General features: G+C 36.6%; 2 protein-coding genes across 2 annotated transcripts in view; both read left to right on the top strand.

Annotated features, from left to right (window-relative positions):
• Window positions 1-8,425: 8,425 nt before the first annotated feature.
• Window positions 8,426-10,032, top strand: LOC107101331 (GTPase IMAP family member 4-like). The gene is made up of 2 exons (XM_015400205.1): window positions 8,426-8,532; window positions 8,801-10,032. The coding sequence occupies exons 1-2, from the start codon at window positions 8,490-8,492 to the stop codon at window positions 9,850-9,852; spliced, it is 1,095 nt and encodes a 364-aa protein (XP_015255691.1). The 5' UTR covers window positions 8,426-8,489; the 3' UTR covers window positions 9,853-10,032.
• A 4,206-nt stretch (window positions 10,033-14,238) lies between these two features.
• The window catches only part of asah2 (N-acylsphingosine amidohydrolase (non-lysosomal ceramidase) 2), a 15,312-nt gene continuing 9,523 nt past the window's right edge, over window positions 14,239-20,027 (top strand). The window contains exons 1-5 of the mRNA XM_015400218.1: window positions 14,239-14,362; window positions 15,726-15,805; window positions 18,721-18,864; window positions 19,325-19,501; window positions 19,812-19,939. Coding sequence (XP_015255704.1) covers window positions 14,239-14,362; window positions 15,726-15,805; window positions 18,721-18,864; window positions 19,325-19,501; window positions 19,812-19,939 — 653 coding nt within the window. The remainder of the gene's footprint in view (window positions 14,363-15,725; window positions 15,806-18,720; window positions 18,865-19,324; window positions 19,502-19,811; window positions 19,940-20,027) is intronic.

Raw genomic sequence — 20,027 nt, 5'->3', positions numbered from 1 at the left:
TATATATATATATATATATATATATATATATATATATATATATATATATATATATATAAAAATGTTTTCAGTTTTATCCTTTCTTTCCCACTCTAAATTGTCTGTCTTTGGACTATTTGAAATTATAGAAAATCAAGCTTTCTATCAATAAGATGATAACAATTTTTATTTTAGGTGTTTATAATTCTTTCTGTTCCTCCTTAAATTTGTTCAGTACCAATAAAATACAATACAGGAAATCATGGCTCTCAATTGGATGGAAGCTTAAGTCTTATGAGATTTATATACTGAGGCCACTGTCCTCAAACATTCGGTCAGAAATAAATTTCGATGTGAATATTATTTTCTTTTATTTTTCTTTTACATTACTTTAGCTTAGTTTTCATCCTTTTAAGTAGCTGACATGATTGTTTGCTTTTTTTTAAATTTTGCCTTTATAAATTACCAGAAACTTTCCTAATAGATCATCCTTCTTTTTTTCCAGTTTTAGAGAGCCTATAAACAAGTTACAACTGTCAGTCATTCAAAAAAAATTGGACGTGTTAAGCCTTTTTGATGTTTAGATTTGTGTTGGTAGTTACAGTGTAATACATTGGACTTCTTTGTTTGCATGTGCTTTACAAATAAACAGAGTGGAGAACCTAACTTGTGTTTGTGTCGGATTTATCTATCTATCTATCTATATTAAATATTGTGTAATTTTCCTGACCATGTGTGTGTCATTGAGAGCCAAAAAGTTACATCTGTCATGTTGACCAACTGATGAGCAAACTGGACCAGTGACCTTTTTAACTGTGTGTGCATACAGCTCTTGTAAGGGTAAGCAGCAGCTCACCGTCAGCCATTTTTGTCCAATAGATAGATAGAAAAACTAAGAATCACAGAAATAACATATAGTTCTTTCTATCATAACTCCTGAATATTACCTATATAGACCTTCAGCCAGAGGAGACAGAGAAAGTGTTTAATGCAGTGTTTTAGGCATTATCTCCCTGCTAAGCTGCTATATGTCTGTTTAAGGTTGTTCCACACAATCTGCAGGTACACACTCTAAAGTTCACCAGCTGTATTTCTTGCTGCTCATAGCTTTGGTGATTACAGTAGCTCCAGATATACCTGATTATATAGCTAATAAATCAAAAAGTTTTTTTTTTATTTTTCTATTTTATTATTTTTTTTATTTAATCTTATTATTCAATCTTGGGGGTAAAAGTGTTAATTTCTTATCTTTTTATACTCAGAACAATAGTATACATAATGCAAACCTCTGAACCCTGTTACAAAATTTAGTGGGGATGTTTCTTGGAAATCACCAAATGTTGTACTCCCCTCAAGCTCAGGATCTCCTACCAGCAGTGGTGGGTGCTCAGGAGCTTCAAGACCATCACTACTGACTTAAAATCAATCAGAAACACTAACCTACATCCATAACCTTCTTTCCAACTGTATGCATTTCTTCAAAACCATTCTCTTAATTTTGTAGAGTTTCTCTTGGCTCCGCTGCTTCCATTACAATTATTATCCTCAATAAACCTGTTCAACTTTTCCCCTGGTTCTCTGAGTGGTTCTCCTCATGTGGGTCAGATCTCTTAAATCTATCATGACACAGCGGAGCTGGAAGCATCGATAAAGATCAATCAGTCAGAGGATGGGATGAATCTAAAAGGTTTAGATACTCACTGTCCAACGTCCTCCCAAACGATCCATGTCACAGAACACCTGCAGAGACACAAGCATGAGGTTCATCTTTCTTGTAGCTACACTGCTGCTATGTTATGTATTGTAATTAACACATTCATTCAGTCTGTGCATACAAAGAAAGCTAGAGTGAAAATCTATCAAAAAATAGTTTCATCCATGAGATGACATAACCTTACATATAGTGAGTGACCTGAAAAATAGCCTCTGCTCATTCAAATAGCATGCCTTATGAGATGCAGAATTACTGTTGACTTGCCTTTGTACCTTTTCTTTGCCTTTTTGTTTATTTCCTTTTACAAAGCTTTTAAGTTCAGAATTATCCAACTATTTTGTATATTTAGGTGTCATCTTATGAGTATATATCAGGGGCCTGAAACTTGCACCTCTATAGCTTTAATTGGTTCTTTGGACCCTGTACAAGGTCTCTTAATAGTTGCTAAAATAAAAAAGGACCAACTACTGGTTTTGAATATAGTATATCAATATATACAAGTCTTAGAGGCTTTTGAATTTTTAAGAATATTGACACAGAATTTTCAAAACAGAAGTATTGTATGCTGTTAGATATATTTTTCTCGTCATTGGCTTGGAAACTTTTCATTGTTGTACATAATGTCCATAAAAAATTTAACCCATGCTTACTTTTTAAGAAATGTTTATTTTTCAACACTAAAAGTTTTTTTTTTAACTATTAAAAATTCTGGCTAAAAAAACCAAAACACACTAAATTAGATTTTGTTTGTGCCATATATGATACATTGGATATTTCTGTACAATCTATGATGGATTGTTTATTCACTGTGTGTGTCAGATTGAACAATTTTTTAAGAACAAAAATATCACTCTGATGATATAGAGGTCTTAAAAACTCAAATATGATGCACTTGGTACTAAATGGTTAAAAGATAAAAAAACAAAATGTTGTTTCATAAAATGGCAAAAAAAAATCCTATAGCAGATATTCAACAAAATTAATAGGTTGTGTTTTATTTAAAGGTCATGCAATAGTTATGTCTCAAATGCTTTGATTTAGTAGGGCTTGTAGTAAAATGGCTCTTTGGATTAGAAAGGTTGAAGACACCTGATTTACTGCATTGTTGAGTACTGTAGATACATGTCAACTGGTTGCATTGGTCTAAACACAGCTCTGCCACAGAGATTAAGTGTTTTCTATATAGATGATTGTAATTCAATGGGAGTTGTCTTTGAGCGTGTGTGATTTCCTTTTTTCCTAGGTTTGTTCTGGAGGTGGGCGCTATTTAGAGTGTTATTTATTTTAGTTGCAGTACTTGTAGGATGATATTTTATTATAACTGGTAAACATATTTTCCTATTCAAATATCCATCAAAGATTTCCTATAGTATTTAGGTGAGTGAACTCTGTTTCCATTCTGTTACATTTTAGGAACTCTGAAACAAAGCCTTGATGTACTTTGGGTCTACTTTAGCTCACTACCTATAAAGTGTATAAAACAACAAGACAAGATTAAAGTTAAAGGGATTTTTTTGGTGACATTAATTGGTGTAGATCAATGGATAAATGCAGCAGTCCTCCTGAAAAAGAGGTGATGGTTAGAACACCTTAGGTAGAATTTGCATGTATAGGTTTGACTTAGATTTAGTCTTCTTTCAGAAAATCAGATTTCGAACTTGCCCCATACTGGCCCAGGTAGGGGGCCACCCAAACATCAGCATTTTATGTCCTCTGATTGGTCAGTCAGACCAAAATGTTTACAGCCAAGTTAAATTAGTGACAATCTGCATTTTACATTCACTTTTGGTAAAGGTTTTTTCTGGCCCCAGTGGCTGATATTAAATGGAGATACTAAAACTTCCTGTACAAAGACAGAAGGATGAATTTTGTATATATATAATCAGTATCTCTAGTAACAGTGATATATTTTATTTTCATGCTTTTGTGCTATTTTATCTGGTAATTAGATGCATATTGGTGCCCACTAAAGGCCTATATGTACCGCCCGCCGCTGCCTACCACCTTCACAGATATAAATCAGCTGGCAAAGACTAAATCTCATCAAACCTATACATACAAATTCTACCTAAGGTGTTCTAACCATCACCTCTTTTCCTGGGGACTGCTGCATTTATTCATTGATCTACATCAATTAATTTTACCAAAAAAAAATTTACTTCAATCATGTCTTGTTGTTTTACACACTTTATAGGCAAAATATAAAAATAAAAAAATAAGACAAGAGTCTATGAGATGGAATATCTTCTACTTATTCAAGTATATGTTTCCAGTGTATTTTGCTGCCCTCTGCTGTTCAGTTCCTGTCTAATAAAAGATGCTTTGCAATGAAAATAATTTTTCAGTTTTTGATTGATTTCCCATTTAGAGCATGATAGGTTTTATTGCAAATCTCTAATGACATCTGTATCTTTCACGAGCTGGGATATTATAACAGGCACCTTGAGCTGTAGTTCAGGAGAGGGAAAACTGGACATTCATTTAACCACTAAGAAAGAGCCTAAAGAAGACTGTGAGAGAAAGAGACCTGAGGATTTGTATCAATCTGACTTTTACATCTTCAGCAGTCTCTCTAAAAATGTCTTGAATCTTTTGGACTGATTTATTTTTCTCTTCATTGAACCTGTTCAGTGCGATGACCACCAGGAAGATGTGGGATCCAGGAGCAGCAAAAGGAATGCATAGGCTAAAATCTTTCACTGTTTTATACTCATTAAACCTGGTATCAGACAGGCCAGGTGTGTCAATAACAGCGATCTGGTTTCCATCAACAGCTGTGTTACATTTGGAGCAATCCACAGTCAGTGATCTGGGGCTGCATTTCGACTCGAAGCACCGTCGCCCTAAAATGGTGTTTCCAGAGGAACTCTTCCCACTTCCAGTCTTCCCCACTAAAACAATCCTCAGCTCTTTGTTGTTTGTCAGGTTTGTACCAATTAAGAATAAAATTAATTTGCATGTTTATACTGAAATGTAGAAATAAAGAACATGAAGCTTGTGTTCATGTTCACATTTAGGATGTTTTAAGCTGAAAAGAGGAAAGGCTGAAACATAGTTATACTCAACTGTAGAAACATGAAAAGAAAAAAAATGAAACTCTGATACTCTGTTCCTATTTTCCTCCGTTCTCATTCATCTTCTTTCTATCAGTCTTCTAAATCTTCTTCCTCTCCTATTAATATTACACTGATCTAAAACAGGGAGATAATACAATAAAACTCCCTTCCAAAAACATATGATCTCATCATACATATTATTATCATTATGATGGTGATTATTATTACTATAATTGCTGTTGTTATCTCACCTGCTTTAATACTAAAAAGTAGTTTTGCACTGATACCGATACCAGTATCCGGCGGGGCCCCGATGCAGCACTAAAATGGTGGTATCAGCAAGTACTAACAAATAGCAAAAAGTGAGAAAAAAAGGTGCAAAAAGTTTGTTCAGCTATTATCCCCTACGGTGGCCCAGAGGGGTTGTGATATGTTAAAGATTATTATCATATTATTTCTGACTTGTCTTTCATGTGCTTAAAATGAGATCTAAGGAGCCTCCTATTCATTCTGACAGCAGCTGTCTGAACTGTGGTCTGGTCCAAGATGGACTCCCTTCAGGCACATCCGCCGCGCTGTCGACAGCTTCCAATGAGGCATCTACATATACAATATAGATGTGTATAATGACCATCGTAACTTCCGTTGTAGTTTTATATTTCCGTTGCGGCTTTTACATTTCCGTTTAGGCTTTCATATATATCTGTTGCGGCTTTTGCATTTATATTGCAGCTTTTGTATTTGTGTTGCGGCTTTTGTGATTGTTTCGTGGCTTTTGTATTTGTGTTGCAGCTTTTATAATTGTGTTGCGGCTTTTGTATTGCTGTTGCGGCTTTTGTATTTGTGTTGTGGCTTTTGTATTTGTGTTGCAGCTTTTGTATTTGTGTTGCGGCTTTTGTATTGGTGTTGTAGCTTTTGTATTTATGTTGCAGCTTTTGTATTTGTGTTGCAGCTTTTGTTTTAGTGTTGACATCTCTGGGCCCCCGTAATCACTGATTCCAGGTAGACAATAAAAAGTTCTACTGGATTCACTTCATATTAGTCTGCTTCACAAAGGTAAGCCGCTGCTTGACAAAATTATTTTACATCCAAGGAGTATGCAGTTCTTCATACATACACACATCGATTTCAAACAGATAGTATCGGTTTGGTATCGGCCAAAACTGCACAGCCAGGTATCGGGTATCAATATCAGGGCCAAAAAATGGCATCGGTGTAACACTACTAAAAAGGCTAATCACCAAAATATTGGGAGCTACAAGTAAAAAAAACAACCTAACAAATGAATGTTAAACAGGTGTTTATCTCATTGTTATTCTCAGATCATTCAGATCTTGTCTCCTTCAGTTTTCCTTTTACTGCCTCTTATCTTTTATAGTGAGGAACTCATATATCCAATCTGAGTGGTAAAAAGCAGACCTAAGACAGGAAGTCTATCTCATAAATCACAACCATGAAACAGCCAAAAAACGTATAACTCTACTTACAATAACTAACTATTGGGTTAAATTAACTAAAGATCACCAATAAGTTCTACAAACATCTTTAGGCAAACCCTTGTTTACCCCTGGAGAAAAACCGTACCAGATTGGCCCCTTACAAGGAGTTTTTGGTCAATCTGTTTAATCTTATCTCAGTCTATTTCCTCAGGTCAGCTGCAGCCAATGGTCTGTCTCTCTTTTTGTCGATTAGCTCTATTTACATACAAATTACATTTCCGGTCCTCATCTTTAGTAAAACAGACACATCAAAGCTCTTTTTTTATTGACCTGTATGATGATCCTCGCACTGGAGGTGATTCTGTTCTCAATTAACACTCCGGTTCATTCTCCACCCTCCATGCAATTAACCTCTACTGGTTTCACCTGTCGCCACCTGCATGTAAGTTCTGTCCTGATCATTTCGGGTCAAGCCAGTAAGAACCTTCCAGCCCTTGTTATTGAAGACCAGTCTGTCTGCCTGCCTGCCTGCCAACCGACTTGTCTTTGTCCCTCGTTTCTGAGCCTACCTGATCCCTTTCTGGATTTCTCTGCCTTCCTGAGTCTTGCTCTGTGAGATTCTAGATTCTGGATTGACCTCCTGTGTTCCTGACCCTTTTTCTGCCCATGGGTACCTGAGCCTGCCCGCCCCCTTAACTTTCTGTGTTAATCGGAAATTGGACCTGGCACTGGAACCGGAGAAATCTGCTGGATTATCCCCCTGTACCTCTGCTGCATTATTGGACCCTGTTATCGGACCTGAACTACCTCTGGACAAACGCCCCTGGAAAGCCCGCACTGCCTGTCAGTTTGTCGGCCAATCAACAGCCAGTCCCCACCAACAAGTGGATGCCTCCAGTCCCTGAAGCCTCCTGCCTGTCTCTGGTTAGTATCTCATCAATTCTTCATTTCTAACCTGCCACTGCAGCCTCTAATCTGTCCCTCTGCCTCTAGGACGTTCTGGCCCGTTAACCAGAGCTGCTCACCCGAAAGCTAGCACTGTTTAACCCTGCCTTTTCAATAAACTGTTTAGACATCACTGACCTGTCGTGATTGAATCTTAGGTCTGAATCCAGTACATTAAAACCTGGACATGAATCAAACATTTATCATAATGATCAGCCCAATTAAAATCAAATGAACCGATTAACACACTCACAATAATACAGGGCAACTGTGTACGGATGTGATAATGAACTTCCAAGTGTTATTAAAAATTGGTGCGCTCTGCACCCTTATATGTGAACAGCTGCCAACCAGCTAGCTAAAAGCTGTTTCTGCACATAGCATGCTCTCGCTCTCTTCCTACCGTTGTCTACACACAAAATTACCTCTTCATTCATAAAACAGCAAAATCTGTGACATTTCCAGGGACAGCTTTAGCCTAGGACAGGTGGTCCAAAACGAGGACTGTCCTCAGAAATCGGGGACATCTGGTCACCATACAGTAGTTGACAGCCACTCGCCTTTAAGCCGTCACGGCCACAACGAAACACCAAACACCTCTACACAGCATCTCCCCACTAATCAAATAAATCATTGCGCTGCGGGAAGGGCTGTTGTGGTTTGTTTAGGATCTTACAGATTTTGTTATCATGGAAATGAAAATAAATCATATTTTTTTCCATTGTTAATGTGATTATAAAGCAGTAAATGCATTAAAATTGGATAAAAACAAGCATGCATCATCTCTCGATTCTAGAGTATTAATAATACATTAGTTTTACGTCAGTCACATGGTGGAAAACTGTTTTGGAAATAAAACCATGTTCATTTGGAAATAGAAAATTGGTACAAGATTTAAAAAATGCATTAAAATAGAAATAAGTGTGCCTCATCTTTCAAGTATGAAAGAAAAATGTATGTCAATAAAAAACAACACATGAACGTTATCCATGGAAACCAGTGTAAAGGCTCTTGTCTCAGTGCAGGCACTGAAAGAAAAAAAACAGACAGCCTTTCTGTGTTTTCAGTTTCTCTAAGAGTTGCCATTTCTTGTAAATGCTGCCGTTAAAGTAAGGGGAATACCAGCTTTAACCTCAGGGTAGGACAAATTTCAAGGTGCAGCTCAAATAACAGTAGGTGGAATATCAGTGTATATGGGTTTTCCCTTGAGGGTTTTCGTTACTGCAGCACAAAAAAAAAAAAAAAAAAACGTTTCAGTTTCATTTTGACAAACTGGTTTATAAAAGGAGCAGGCTGCTTTCATAGTATTCACTACTGCTTCATCTCAGCATCCTCCCTGCTCTCTTTAGCCTGATCATGGAGAAGCTGGACTTCAGCTCAAACAAAGCCAACAACTCTGGTAAGTCAGGAAATATACACATTTTTTCCAGCTATTCTGATAGAACATAAACATACAGCATTTTGATATTTTCCTCTTTTAGGCTTGAATCATTATGGAAGTTGTATCAGTTTCAGTTTCTTTTTTATATTTATTTATACAATAGAGTATAACTATGTTTTAGCTTTTCATCTTTTCAACCTAAAACATCCTAGATGTTGTTTCTGAGCTTATGTTCTTTATTTCTACATTTCAGTACAAACATACAAATAAATTTTCTTTGTTACAGGTACAAACTTATCAAACAACAACGAGATGAGGATTGTTTTAGTGGGGAAGACTGGAAGTGGGAAGAGTTCCTCTGGAAACACCATTTTAGGGCGACGGTGCTTTGAGTCGAAATGCAGCCCCAGATCACTGACTGTGGATTGCTCCAAATGTAACACAGCTGTTGATGGAAACCAGATCGCTGTTATTGACACACCTGGCCTGTCTGACACCAGGTTTAATGAGGATAAAACAGTAAAAGATTTTAGCCTCTGCATTCCTTTGGCTGCTCCTGGACCCCACATCTTCCTGGTGGTCATCGCACTGGGCAGATTCACTGAAGAGGAAAGGAAATCAGTCCAAAAGATTCAAGAAATCTTTGGAAAGGATGCTGATAAATACAGCATGGTTCTCTTTACTCATGGAGACCAGCTTCAAGACACCACTATAGAAGAGTTCTTGGAAGAAAGCTCAGAACTGCAGGAACTTGTAAAAACATGTAACGGCCAGTATCATGTGTTCAACAACAATCAGAGTGATAAAAAACCTCAGGTCACTGAGCTGCTCCAGAAGATAAAAAATATTGTACATAAAAATGGAGGAAGTCACTACACCAATGAGATGTTCCAAAAGGCTGAGAGAGAAATCCAAGAGAGGAAACAACGCCTGCTGAGGGAGAAAGAAGAGCAGATGCGAAAAGAGAGAGAAAAACAAGAGAGAGAAATACAGGCACAGTATCAGAGAGAGATGCAGAAAATGAACGAGCTTCTTAGAGCTGAGAGAGAGAGAGAGAGGGAGAGAGAGAGGAAGGAAAGAGAGGAAGAGAGAAGGATGGCCCAGCAGAAGCTAGACGAGCAGAAGAAGAAGGAGTTTGAGAGGCTAAAGGAAGAAATACAAAGAGAGAAAGAGCAGAGAGAAATTGAGATGAAAGCCATGATGGATAGGATGAATGAACAAAAAGAAAGAGAATTAAGACAGCATAAAGAGAGGCTGCAAGCCCAATATGAAGCAGAAGCCAGAAGGGCAGCTCACTATCAGAGCCAGACGTCGCCTGAAGTATGTGCTATACTGTAAATATTTCACAGAAATCATTGTGTTCTCTTTCTCCCACAGTCTTCTTTAGACTGTCTTTCTTTTTACTAGTTGAATAAATGTGCAGTTTTCCCTCTCTTGAACTCCAGCTTAAGGTACCTGTTATAATATCCCACCTGATTAAAGATATAGATATAATCAGAGATTTACAAGCAATCCTATCATGCTCTAAATGGGAAATAAATAAAATAAAACTGAAAAATCATTTTTATGGCCAAGGATCTTTATTTATACCAGAACTGAACAGCAGGGGGCAGCAAAATACACGGAAATAATTACAAACGATTCTGACTTTCTGGGTATATAGTTGAACAACCTTAAAGTAGAAGATATTCAGTCACATACAATTTCCCTCTTTCTTTTTCCTTTTTTTTTTTGCCTACAGAGTGTGTAAAACACCAAGAATAGATGAAAGTTAAAGGGATTTGTTTGTAATGTTGTAGATCATGGAGTCAATGGATTCATGCAGCAGTCCTGAAAAGGAGGTGATGGTTAGAACACCTTAGGTTGAATTTGTATGTATAGGTTTGATGAGATTTAGTTTTACTTGTCAGCTGATTTATATCTGTGAAGGTGGTAGGCAGTGGATAATATCAATTCAATTCAGTTTATTTCTATAGCGCCAATTCACAGCACATGTCATATGAAGGCACTTTACAGTTCACCAGATCATACAGTCAATTAATTGAATGTTTTCCATCTTTTCTAAGAAAAACCAGTTGATTGCATCAACTCATTGACTCAAATGCAATCCCTCACACTAAGCATGCATGCAGCTACAGTGGAGAGGAAATACTCCCTTTTAACAGGAAGAAACCTCCAGCAGAACCAGGCTCAGTGTGAGTGGCCATCTGCTGAGACTGGTGTTCAAGGATACAGAACCAGAGATACAAAAAGCAACCGTAAAAGGCGGCCTGGTCCAGAAAACACACAGCCAGGCAGACGAGCTCCAGGCCAACTGCCATGTCAAAGTATGAAGAGAGCACATCCAGCCAGTTGCGGTCAGAGAAACAGGAAACTGGAAAACAGGCCGACCTCCAACATCTTTAAGCAAGGGTGTTGATGGAAACAACAGAGCTGATATTTCTCTCCAGGATGGTGTTACAGCCAAACAGGAACATAAGAGGCAAAGGTACTATGGGAAAAAGCAGAGTGAGCATAACATTAGACATTGAACTAACAGATTCTGCAGAATGGGAGAATAGAGACAGAATGAAGCAAAATGATGAAATGGGGGTCCCTATATCCTCCAGAAGTCTAAACCTATAGCAGTGTAACTATAAAGATAGCTTAGGATAACCTGAGCCACTCTAACTGTAAGCTTTATCAAAAAGTTTTAAGTCTACCCTTAAAGTAGACAGGGTGTCTGCCTCACGGACTAAAATTGGTAGTTGGTTCCACAGGAGAGGAGCCTGATAACTTAAAGAACTGCCTCCCATTCTACTTTTAGAAATTCTAGGAACCACTAGTAAACCTGCAGATTGAGATCGAACCGCTCTGTTAGGAACATAAGGAACAATCAGATCTCTGATATAAGATGGAGCTTGGCTATTTAAGGCTTTATATGTGAGAAGGAGGATTTTAAATTATATTCTGGATTTAACAGGAAGCTAATGAAGAGAAGCCAGTATAGGAGAGATATGATCTCTCTTTTTAAATTTTCATCTGAACCCTGATAGTAAAGAATAATAAAGGTTTATACTTTAATTTGTTTTTGGAGCACATACTTTTTCACTTTTACTTGAGTAAAGAGGTCACGTTGATACTTCAACTTTTACCAGAGTGTTTTTAAACTGCAGTATCTATACTTCTACTTAAGTAACAAATGTGTGAACTTTTGACAACACTGATCATATTGTAGGTAAACAGGACCAGCTGCTCTGCTCATCATAGTGAGCTCATAAGTAGCTTTTTTTCTTGCTTGCTGGCCTCTAAATATCCAAACTGTCTGAGGGGCATTGGAGAAGGGCTGGGTAAGACACAAAAAGAAATAACTTAAATAACAGCAAAGTCCTTTTCCTTAAACTAAAAAGAAAACCAAAGGACAAGACAGGTGTACTGACAGGACTGGCTTTTTCGCCAGGCAGTTGCTTCCTACGTAGGAAACCTGGGAAGGTCTCCTACGTAGAAAAAAGAAAGAAAAAAAAAACAATCTTTATTTCTTTTCTCCTCTCTGCCATTCTCCCAGATCCACAGTAGGTTAGGCAGATGACGATAAATTAGACTGTTTGGGTCAAATTCTGATTTACTCTTTTGTTAGGCATAAGCTTTATCTAACCCTTCAGCTGTTTTGGTAAATCACATCCCCACTGAATTGTGTTTGCTTTATACTAATCTTCTGAATAATATATATTTTATCAGATGGATGTGAAACGAACACTGTTATCCACAACGCAAAGAACCAAACCCCTGGTTCTGTATTGCAGCCACAGATGCATTCTAAGATTGAATAACAAAACAAACCTTTTTGATAACATCTTTATTAGCTATATAATCAGTTATATCTGTAGCTAATCATCAAAGCTATAGAGCAGTATGAAATTCAGCTGGTGAACTTTGGAGTGTGTACCTGCAGATTGTGTGGAACAACCTTCAACAGACAGATAACAGCTTAGCAGGGAGATAATGCCTAAAACGCTGCATTAAACACTTTCTCTGTTCCAAGCTGAGTCTCCTCTGGCTGAAGGTGAGTTTGATGTATTTGACTTTCTGAAGATTTTTATCACATCCGCTTGTTTCTTCATGTCAGAAACGAAGAGATAAAGCTTCCGAGATTGATTATAGAACATAATTGAACAGAATATGTGAGAATAAAACAGGTTTCAATGATAAGTTTGACGGTATAGAAAGAACCAACGTAATGCTTGCTCAATATTGTCTGATCAAACAACATTATCTTTATCTTATTTTTTCTATACAGAATGTTTTGTAGATGAGGTGGGGAAAAAATACTATGATTAGTTTAAAGATTCACAGCTTTAACATCAGGAAATTGGGTAACACAGCAATAAATCAATCTTGAAATAAATATAACCTGTATTGGTACTTAGAAAGTACAACTGTAAAACATCAAAAACGGTTAGACAATTAGTTTTAAAGCTCTACAAGTTTGAAAGTTTTATCATATATATGTTTTTTTAATTTAATAGTTTACCTAACAAATCTCCAAACAAACCATTTTTTTTTTTGCAACATTAACCTATTTGGCTCTCACCACAGCACAAATACATTCATTTATCTTTCGTTTAGCTGAGGTTTTTGATTCTCCTCTCTATAAAAAAGAAAGTTTTAATCAGCTGCTGCTAATCAGAGTTACTGATTAAATTATCATTATTGATTTTAACGCTTCCGCAATATAAAATATGAGGTTCAACAGTTTATTGCATGAAGCGCACAGGTGTGTGTTTGCAATATGTGAAGTGATGATCCAAAAGAAAGGAATGTCACTTTGCATTTGTCTGAAAAGATATATTATAATTTTTTGAAAAGATATATTATAATGCTATTATTATAATCTTCCTGGGAGTGGTTGCTACAGTAAATTCAGCCCAATAAATAAAATCTATTGTACAGACCTTGACCTTGAAAACTAGAAATCATGCAGGACAGCTAGAGAACTGATATGTATGACCAGGTGAAGGGAAAAGAAGAATTTTCCCTCTAAAAGCAACATAGTGGCAAAGATCAGGTATGTAAATCTGAATCTAAAAGATGCATATCACCTTTGGAGCAATGTCCACGTTTAAAGAAACCCAACAGCATCACCACAAACCTTCTTCTACCTGCAAAGCATCGAACAAGGGGAGAGATAGTCGTTTTGTCTTGATTAAAAGGTGCAAGAACAGACTTTTTTGCAGTTTTTAATTAATCTTAAGGACTTTTTTTTGCATAGCATTAAGTCAAACACTATCCATCAAACAGCTCAAGCTTGGCACTAATTTGGTTATCAACAGGACTGTGATGTAAAAAAAGAATAAACATGACATCATGGCCTAGTCAAAGTTCAAACCTCAACCTGACTGAATTCCAGTGGAACCTCAGAGAGCTGAGCCAAAAGCTAATAAAACTACTAATAAAATAAAACCTCCACAGAGATCTGAGCCCTCAGAGATAAAATCAGTAGAAGAGGCTTTGAAGGAGGTTCTACAAGCTTTTCTCTATGAGTGCATGTTAGTTCTAAATGCATAGTTTCAGTATTTTGATATATGAGACAAAGTATTCATCACCACTGCAGGCTATCAGGATCATTCTTTTTCTTTTTTTTAATCATCGTGTTGGCTAATTTATTCAATTAAAGAAAATAAAACTCACTAAAGTTTATTGATAATTCCTTTTTTCCCCTTTTTCTTTTAAACACAATCAGGCACGATGGCAGGCAAGAAGTGTTGTAGACTTTCTGCCCTTCAGATGGTGCTGATCGTTCTGCTCGTCATTGTGACAGCTGTCTGTGTGGCACTGGCTGCAGTGTTGATTGTCAAGACAAACAAAAAAGGTAAACAAACAAACTGCTAAAACAGTATAAGCTGTTTCCTGTAAAAACAGCAGAAGCGTTCAGGGAACAAAACTGTCGCTTTTATTATTATTTTAAACCTGAATAATTTCTTATATAAACATTACACTACCAAAACTAAAATATATTTCTAAATCTAAAACTGTCTTAAACAGATGTTTATATGGTTTTTACACAGACACATAACAGTTTGCTTCCATTATTTCTTCATTAAAACACAATGATGTTTTTTTCTGTCTTAAATCAGGATAAATCAAATTGTTTTAAATGCTACATTCGATATTCATATCTTGTATAGTGCTTCTGGATAGATGCAACCTGCATTTTGTTGCTTTGTACTTGTGACAGTGTAAAGGCAATAAAGTTGAATTCTATTCTATTCTATTCTATTCTATTCTATTCTATTCTATTCTATTCTATTCTATTCTATTCTAATAGGTAGTGAAGTATAATTTAAGAAATTATTTTCACACCTGGTTAAGATCCAGAGATTAACACGAAGTTCCTCAGTATTTAGGTTAATGGTCATTAGCTGTTTATGTTAAGTCAAACATTTTTGACACCTTTACAAGATTCTTAAAATAATTTGCTGGAAATTGCGCCCAGTTTTATTCAGAGAACTGGTGTAAGGTGACTTTTCTAACACAAAGTTCTTCCCACAGATTTTGTATTAGACTGGGAGAGCTTTGCAATAGTTACTTGTTAACTTTAGTTAAACAAAGTCAGGCAGTTTGTCTAACTATTATTACAGTATGCTTTGCGTCATCGTTAAGATATTCTTTAATATTTTCTTCAGAATTCTATCTCTGACCCCATATAACATAACAGACTGGTTGTTATGATCATACTTCAATTTTAGTTTCATTAGATCAAAGGAAATGTCTCTAATTGGTCGTTTTCCCTAAGTCTATTTGTTACTGATTATCTGGTTTACCTGTAAGGCTGAGACAAGAGGCAACTTTAATAAAGTTAATTTATACATTCTTCTGTTAATAAGTCTGTCTTTATAAAGATGCAAAACAGGTTTATATTGTAGGTTAATAAAAAGATTTAGCTAAGTTTATCAAAAGTTCAGTTTATGTCTAAGAATGACTGCATTTTACTTTTTTTCAGATGATTAAATAGAGTCATTTTTACAGCCTTTGAGTTTACCCAAAATCAAATTCAGATTAATGATAGAATTTGTGAACTTCATTAAACATTGACTGCCTGACTGCTGCTACTTTCACTGAACTGTTTCAGATAATCACTGGTTAATTTTTAGCTGCTTGAGAAGCAAAAAATTATTTAGAGTAAGGTGTTAAGAAAAAAAAACAAAAGATTTTCAAATTTTCTTTTCCCTCAGAAACCAATCCTCAGGGTACACCTTACCTGATAGGCGTCGGCCGAGCAGACTGCACAGGACCACCAGCTGAAATCCCTCTGGTCGGTACAAACACATTCCAAACACTTCATTATTCAGTCAGAGAAATTTTACTAGTTTACAAAACAGCAGACAACAATTGGTGAAGAATAACAACTCCCAAACCCTTTCTAAGGTGTTCCTTAAAAGATTTTTTTACAGAAAACATCCTTTTAAATTGCATTCTCAATGTGTTTATTTATTTCATTGAAGGCTTGTTGATGGCTTTAAAAAATTGCAACATATGCTTTCAAACAAGTTAGAGGAAAATGATTATATTGACTTTATGTTGGGCATCAAATATCTGGAAGTTTGTGTCAATTTATATGATTCCTATGATGGATCAGGTGGATGGGTTCAGGTCCAATAACTACCTTGAAACTGTTTGTGGGCTACTACTGCCCTCTGATGGCTGTTCTGGAATTTACAGCTTTTTTTGTTGTTACTGGGTGTAATATTCTTCAAATACACCAAGGGCCAAAAAAACAAATTTTCTACAAGCCGAAGGCCAGACTAGTTAAATGTGTATTAAAACATATTGAAATGAACATAGCCTATTGATCTAAGACCTAACACATAGATTAAAAAAAACAAAATATTAATATCAATATTATTAATAAACTTTTATGATATGAATACATTTATTAAGATAAATACATAAATGAAAGTGCATGCATTATATACTGAAAATACATCACTATGCTGCTCTATGATCCTACCGATCACTGCTTTCAAATAGTAAAATAAGAAAAAAAAATCAAATCAGTTGTATTCTCTCTCATAGCTCTTATTTGCATTTCTCCCTGAGTCTATTTAACTGAAAAATATAAATAAATGAAATAAAATACAAAAAAAACAATACTTCCTTCAAAGAAAAATCAAGTCTTGTACAAAGACATGTAAAAATGTTGTGATTAATCACGGCAGTGGATCCAGAATTCAGCCAGAGGTTCTTTAAAAGAGGAATTTATCAAACAAAAAGCAGAGCAATACCAAAAAGGACCGAAGAATCAAAAAGACTACAGACTACAGGTGTCAGCCGAGGCTGATTGGAGCCAAAATAAAAGGAGCCTGGATGGAGGGAGGAGCGAAGCTGATCCTGCAGAAACGCTGCCCAGCGAGGGGCAGGTGGGATCCCCCAAGCTCAACAAAAGGAGGAAGAGGGAGTTTGGTGTGTGATTCAGAACATCAATTTGGTCTTTGGCAATGTTTTCCAACACAGCTTCTGACTTCATCCCAGCTTGGATTCTTAAAGGAAAATGCCGTGTTTTTTACATTTGACATTATTACATCATGTTCTACTCACCCATATGAGTTTTGTATCATTTAGAGCCGTTCTGAAGATATTCCGTTAGGTTATATCCAAGTAACGTCTTCCTATGGGCAAACTACTTGAAAGTACAAACTAAACTGTTCATAATGTATTATTTATGGTAGGCCAGCATTCATAACATGTAGGCGAATCACTGTCCCCCAGACATCCGCGGTAGAACATGATGTAATAAAGTAAAATCAAGGGCCCAATGTAAAAAACCCGGCGTTTCCCTTTAAAGGGGGAAAAGCAAAAACCAAAACAATCCAAACATGCAAAGCACAACAAAAAACACAATCATGTTTTCCCCTGGGAATATAGTGTTGGTGCTTGCAACACAACTGCACCAACACTACATTGCCCACAATGCAGCGGTAGCCCACAAAGTCAAAGCAGGGCGCACAATCAGTAGTGGCCTGGGGGCCGGTTCTAATGGTAATTACATATCATCCAGGGGGCCATGGATAAACATGGCCCCCTGGTTTGCGGGCTGGATCCGGGCCATGGGCCTTGACTTTGACAGATATGTTCTAAGGATTCTGATATTCTACAGTTGTTTAAAGTAAGCGAGTCAATAGCTGGACAACCACATTAGAGATAGTCTGATCTTTGTCTTTCCCGGCCTAAATGTATTCCTCTTTAATCTAAACATAATACTGAATTACTGCTAATAGGAAATTTAATAAACTTTGTATCCTAAACTATGTGACATATTTACTTTAGTATGCAAATCACTGTGTTAATGATAATGACAGAATCCCATGCAGATATGCTTCAGAGTAATCCCGAGGTCCTAAACTGTCAAACCTGACCATGAAGAGGGTTTCTGTCCCATCCTAGACACCAACAGTTGTAATAAAACAGTAATGATACAGAAATTGATAGCAAAATCTGTCTGGTGTCACGGATTCATCCTGGTGTTGGTTTATTATCAGTTAGTTATCAGCATATTATAGCAAGCAACACTTTAGGCTTTCGTAACATGCTAGCACATCTAAGGAAAGTGTTTGTCACTGGAAAGTCGACAACAGAAGATTAATCTGCTTTGGAAATCCAACTCCAAAGTCTGCAACAGAGCCTCTTTATCTGACTGGGTGTGTCTGCCTGACAACCTTTATGGTCCACAGTAGAAGTCTTACATAACACAGCTCCACATAAGTTACCAAAAGAAAAAAAGAACAAATTGTGGATATGCTGGAATTTTCAAACGAGAGATATGGATCAGAAAACATAACCAGACAAAAAACATCTTTATCCGATCTACAGCAGGCAGATAGATGCTGCCATTCTGAAGGAAGAGGTAATTTCTCCAACTGAAATATAGTTTCTCGCATATTTGCCATAAAACAGGTGTCTTCATTCGAAATTATTTGCATCAAACATGTTATCCCCACATTTTGACACCAGAAAATCAACATGCCCGCCCTCTTCAACTCCACCTGTTTGTTAATCCACTATGCCAGAGAAGACAGTCAAAGTAGAGACACAAGCATTGCTCACTACTGCCTTTATTTCTTTAAGGTGAAAAGGTGGACCTGTAATAGCGAAACTTAGCTTTAATCTTCATTTAACAAGACTATTAAAGCATATATCTGCTCCAATTAAGTTTTGTCCTTTGTATTTTAGATGGGTTATGCAAACTCTCAGCAGAAAGCTGCAGGGATACACACCCGTCTTTACAGTCGAGCTTTCATCATCGATGATGGGAGTCAGAGAGTTGTATTCGTCACCGTAGATGTGGGGATGATTTCTCAGAGGCTAAGACTGGAGGTAAATAAAACACATCTGTTATTCCATGCACATATTAAAGATGAAGCACCGGTCTTTCTTTCTCAGCTTATTTTCAGGGCTTCCATATGGTGCAGACTATTACTTTCTCTTCTTTTGGTTTAAAACAGGTTTTAAAAGCAGAAACTACAGTCTATTATATTCTACACAGTTTTTTTTTTAAATTAAGAATCAAGAATCTCTATTGTAATACCATGATAAAAAAAAAAAAAAATCAAGCATATTTTGAAAAAACATCTATCTGAATGGGAGCAGATAGGAGAAAGCTGAGGTGGTTTATGGTTGAGCCTGTGACGACTATTCAACAGCCAAACATAAGTTAACAAGAGTCAAACATTATTTCATATTGAAGGCCTACCATGGTGCTTTTAGAGCTTCATTTTGAATTTCATACCCGGTCCATCATGGAATTAAGGTTCTTCTATATGCCCTATGTTTGCAGGTTCTAAAGGCTTTGAAGGAGAAGTATGGTGACTTGTACAGACATGATAACGTGGTCCTGAGTGGGACACACACCCATTGTGGACCAGCAGGTTATTTCCAGTACACCCTTTTTATGCTTGCCGGTAATGGATATATCAAGGCATCCATTGAGCCACTGGTCAGCGGCATCGTAAAGGTTTGTCTCTAACTGCACAAGGGATCTGGTCTGCGTCATACAATGATGAGTGGTATATGTATTGGGCGGCTCTATGATCAGAGACTTATAGTGATGAAAAGTTCAAGAACTTTGGAGAATAGAGAAAAAAATATCCAGCCTGCATCTTAATTGACATATTGTATTTCAGATTATTTTTTTCTTTAATATTTTTGGACTTGGATGAAATGTTTGGATAAGAAAACACAAAAAGATTTTAAATCGTATAATGTATAATTATCATATAGGCTGGGTAGTACAAAGCTCATAAACATCCTAAATTTGATTTCAGAGCATTGACATTGCCCACAGTAAGATGAAGCCAGGCAGGATTTACAGAAACAAAGGAGAGATATACGACAGCAGTCTGAACAGAAGTCCTCACTCCTATCTGAACAACCCAGAAAAAGAAAGAAGCAGGTATGAATGGATGCAGCTGATATGAAAGTTCTGGGTTTTGTTTCATTCTTTTCTAAACTGGTTTTATTGCTTTGCCTTTGTTTTGAGT

The sequence above is a fragment of the Cyprinodon variegatus genome, unplaced genomic scaffold (genome assembly GCF_000732505.1).
Source record: "Cyprinodon variegatus isolate N-32 unplaced genomic scaffold, C_variegatus-1.0 Scaffold1082, whole genome shotgun sequence".
NCBI classification, from domain to species: Eukaryota; Metazoa; Chordata; class Actinopteri; order Cyprinodontiformes; family Cyprinodontidae; genus Cyprinodon; species Cyprinodon variegatus.
This window is presented reverse-complemented; position numbering and strand designations above follow the sequence as displayed.

Excerpts from the sequence above, each read along its gene's own strand:
- LOC107101331 (XM_015400205.1), top strand. The coding sequence starts at position 8,490 with ATGGAGAAGCTGGACTTCAGCTCAAACAAAGCCAACAACTCTG. Across the intron at positions 8,533-8,800 it reads AAACAAAGCCAACAACTCTG|GTACAAACTTATCAAACAAC; the intron begins GTAAGTCAGGAA and ends TCTTTGTTACAG.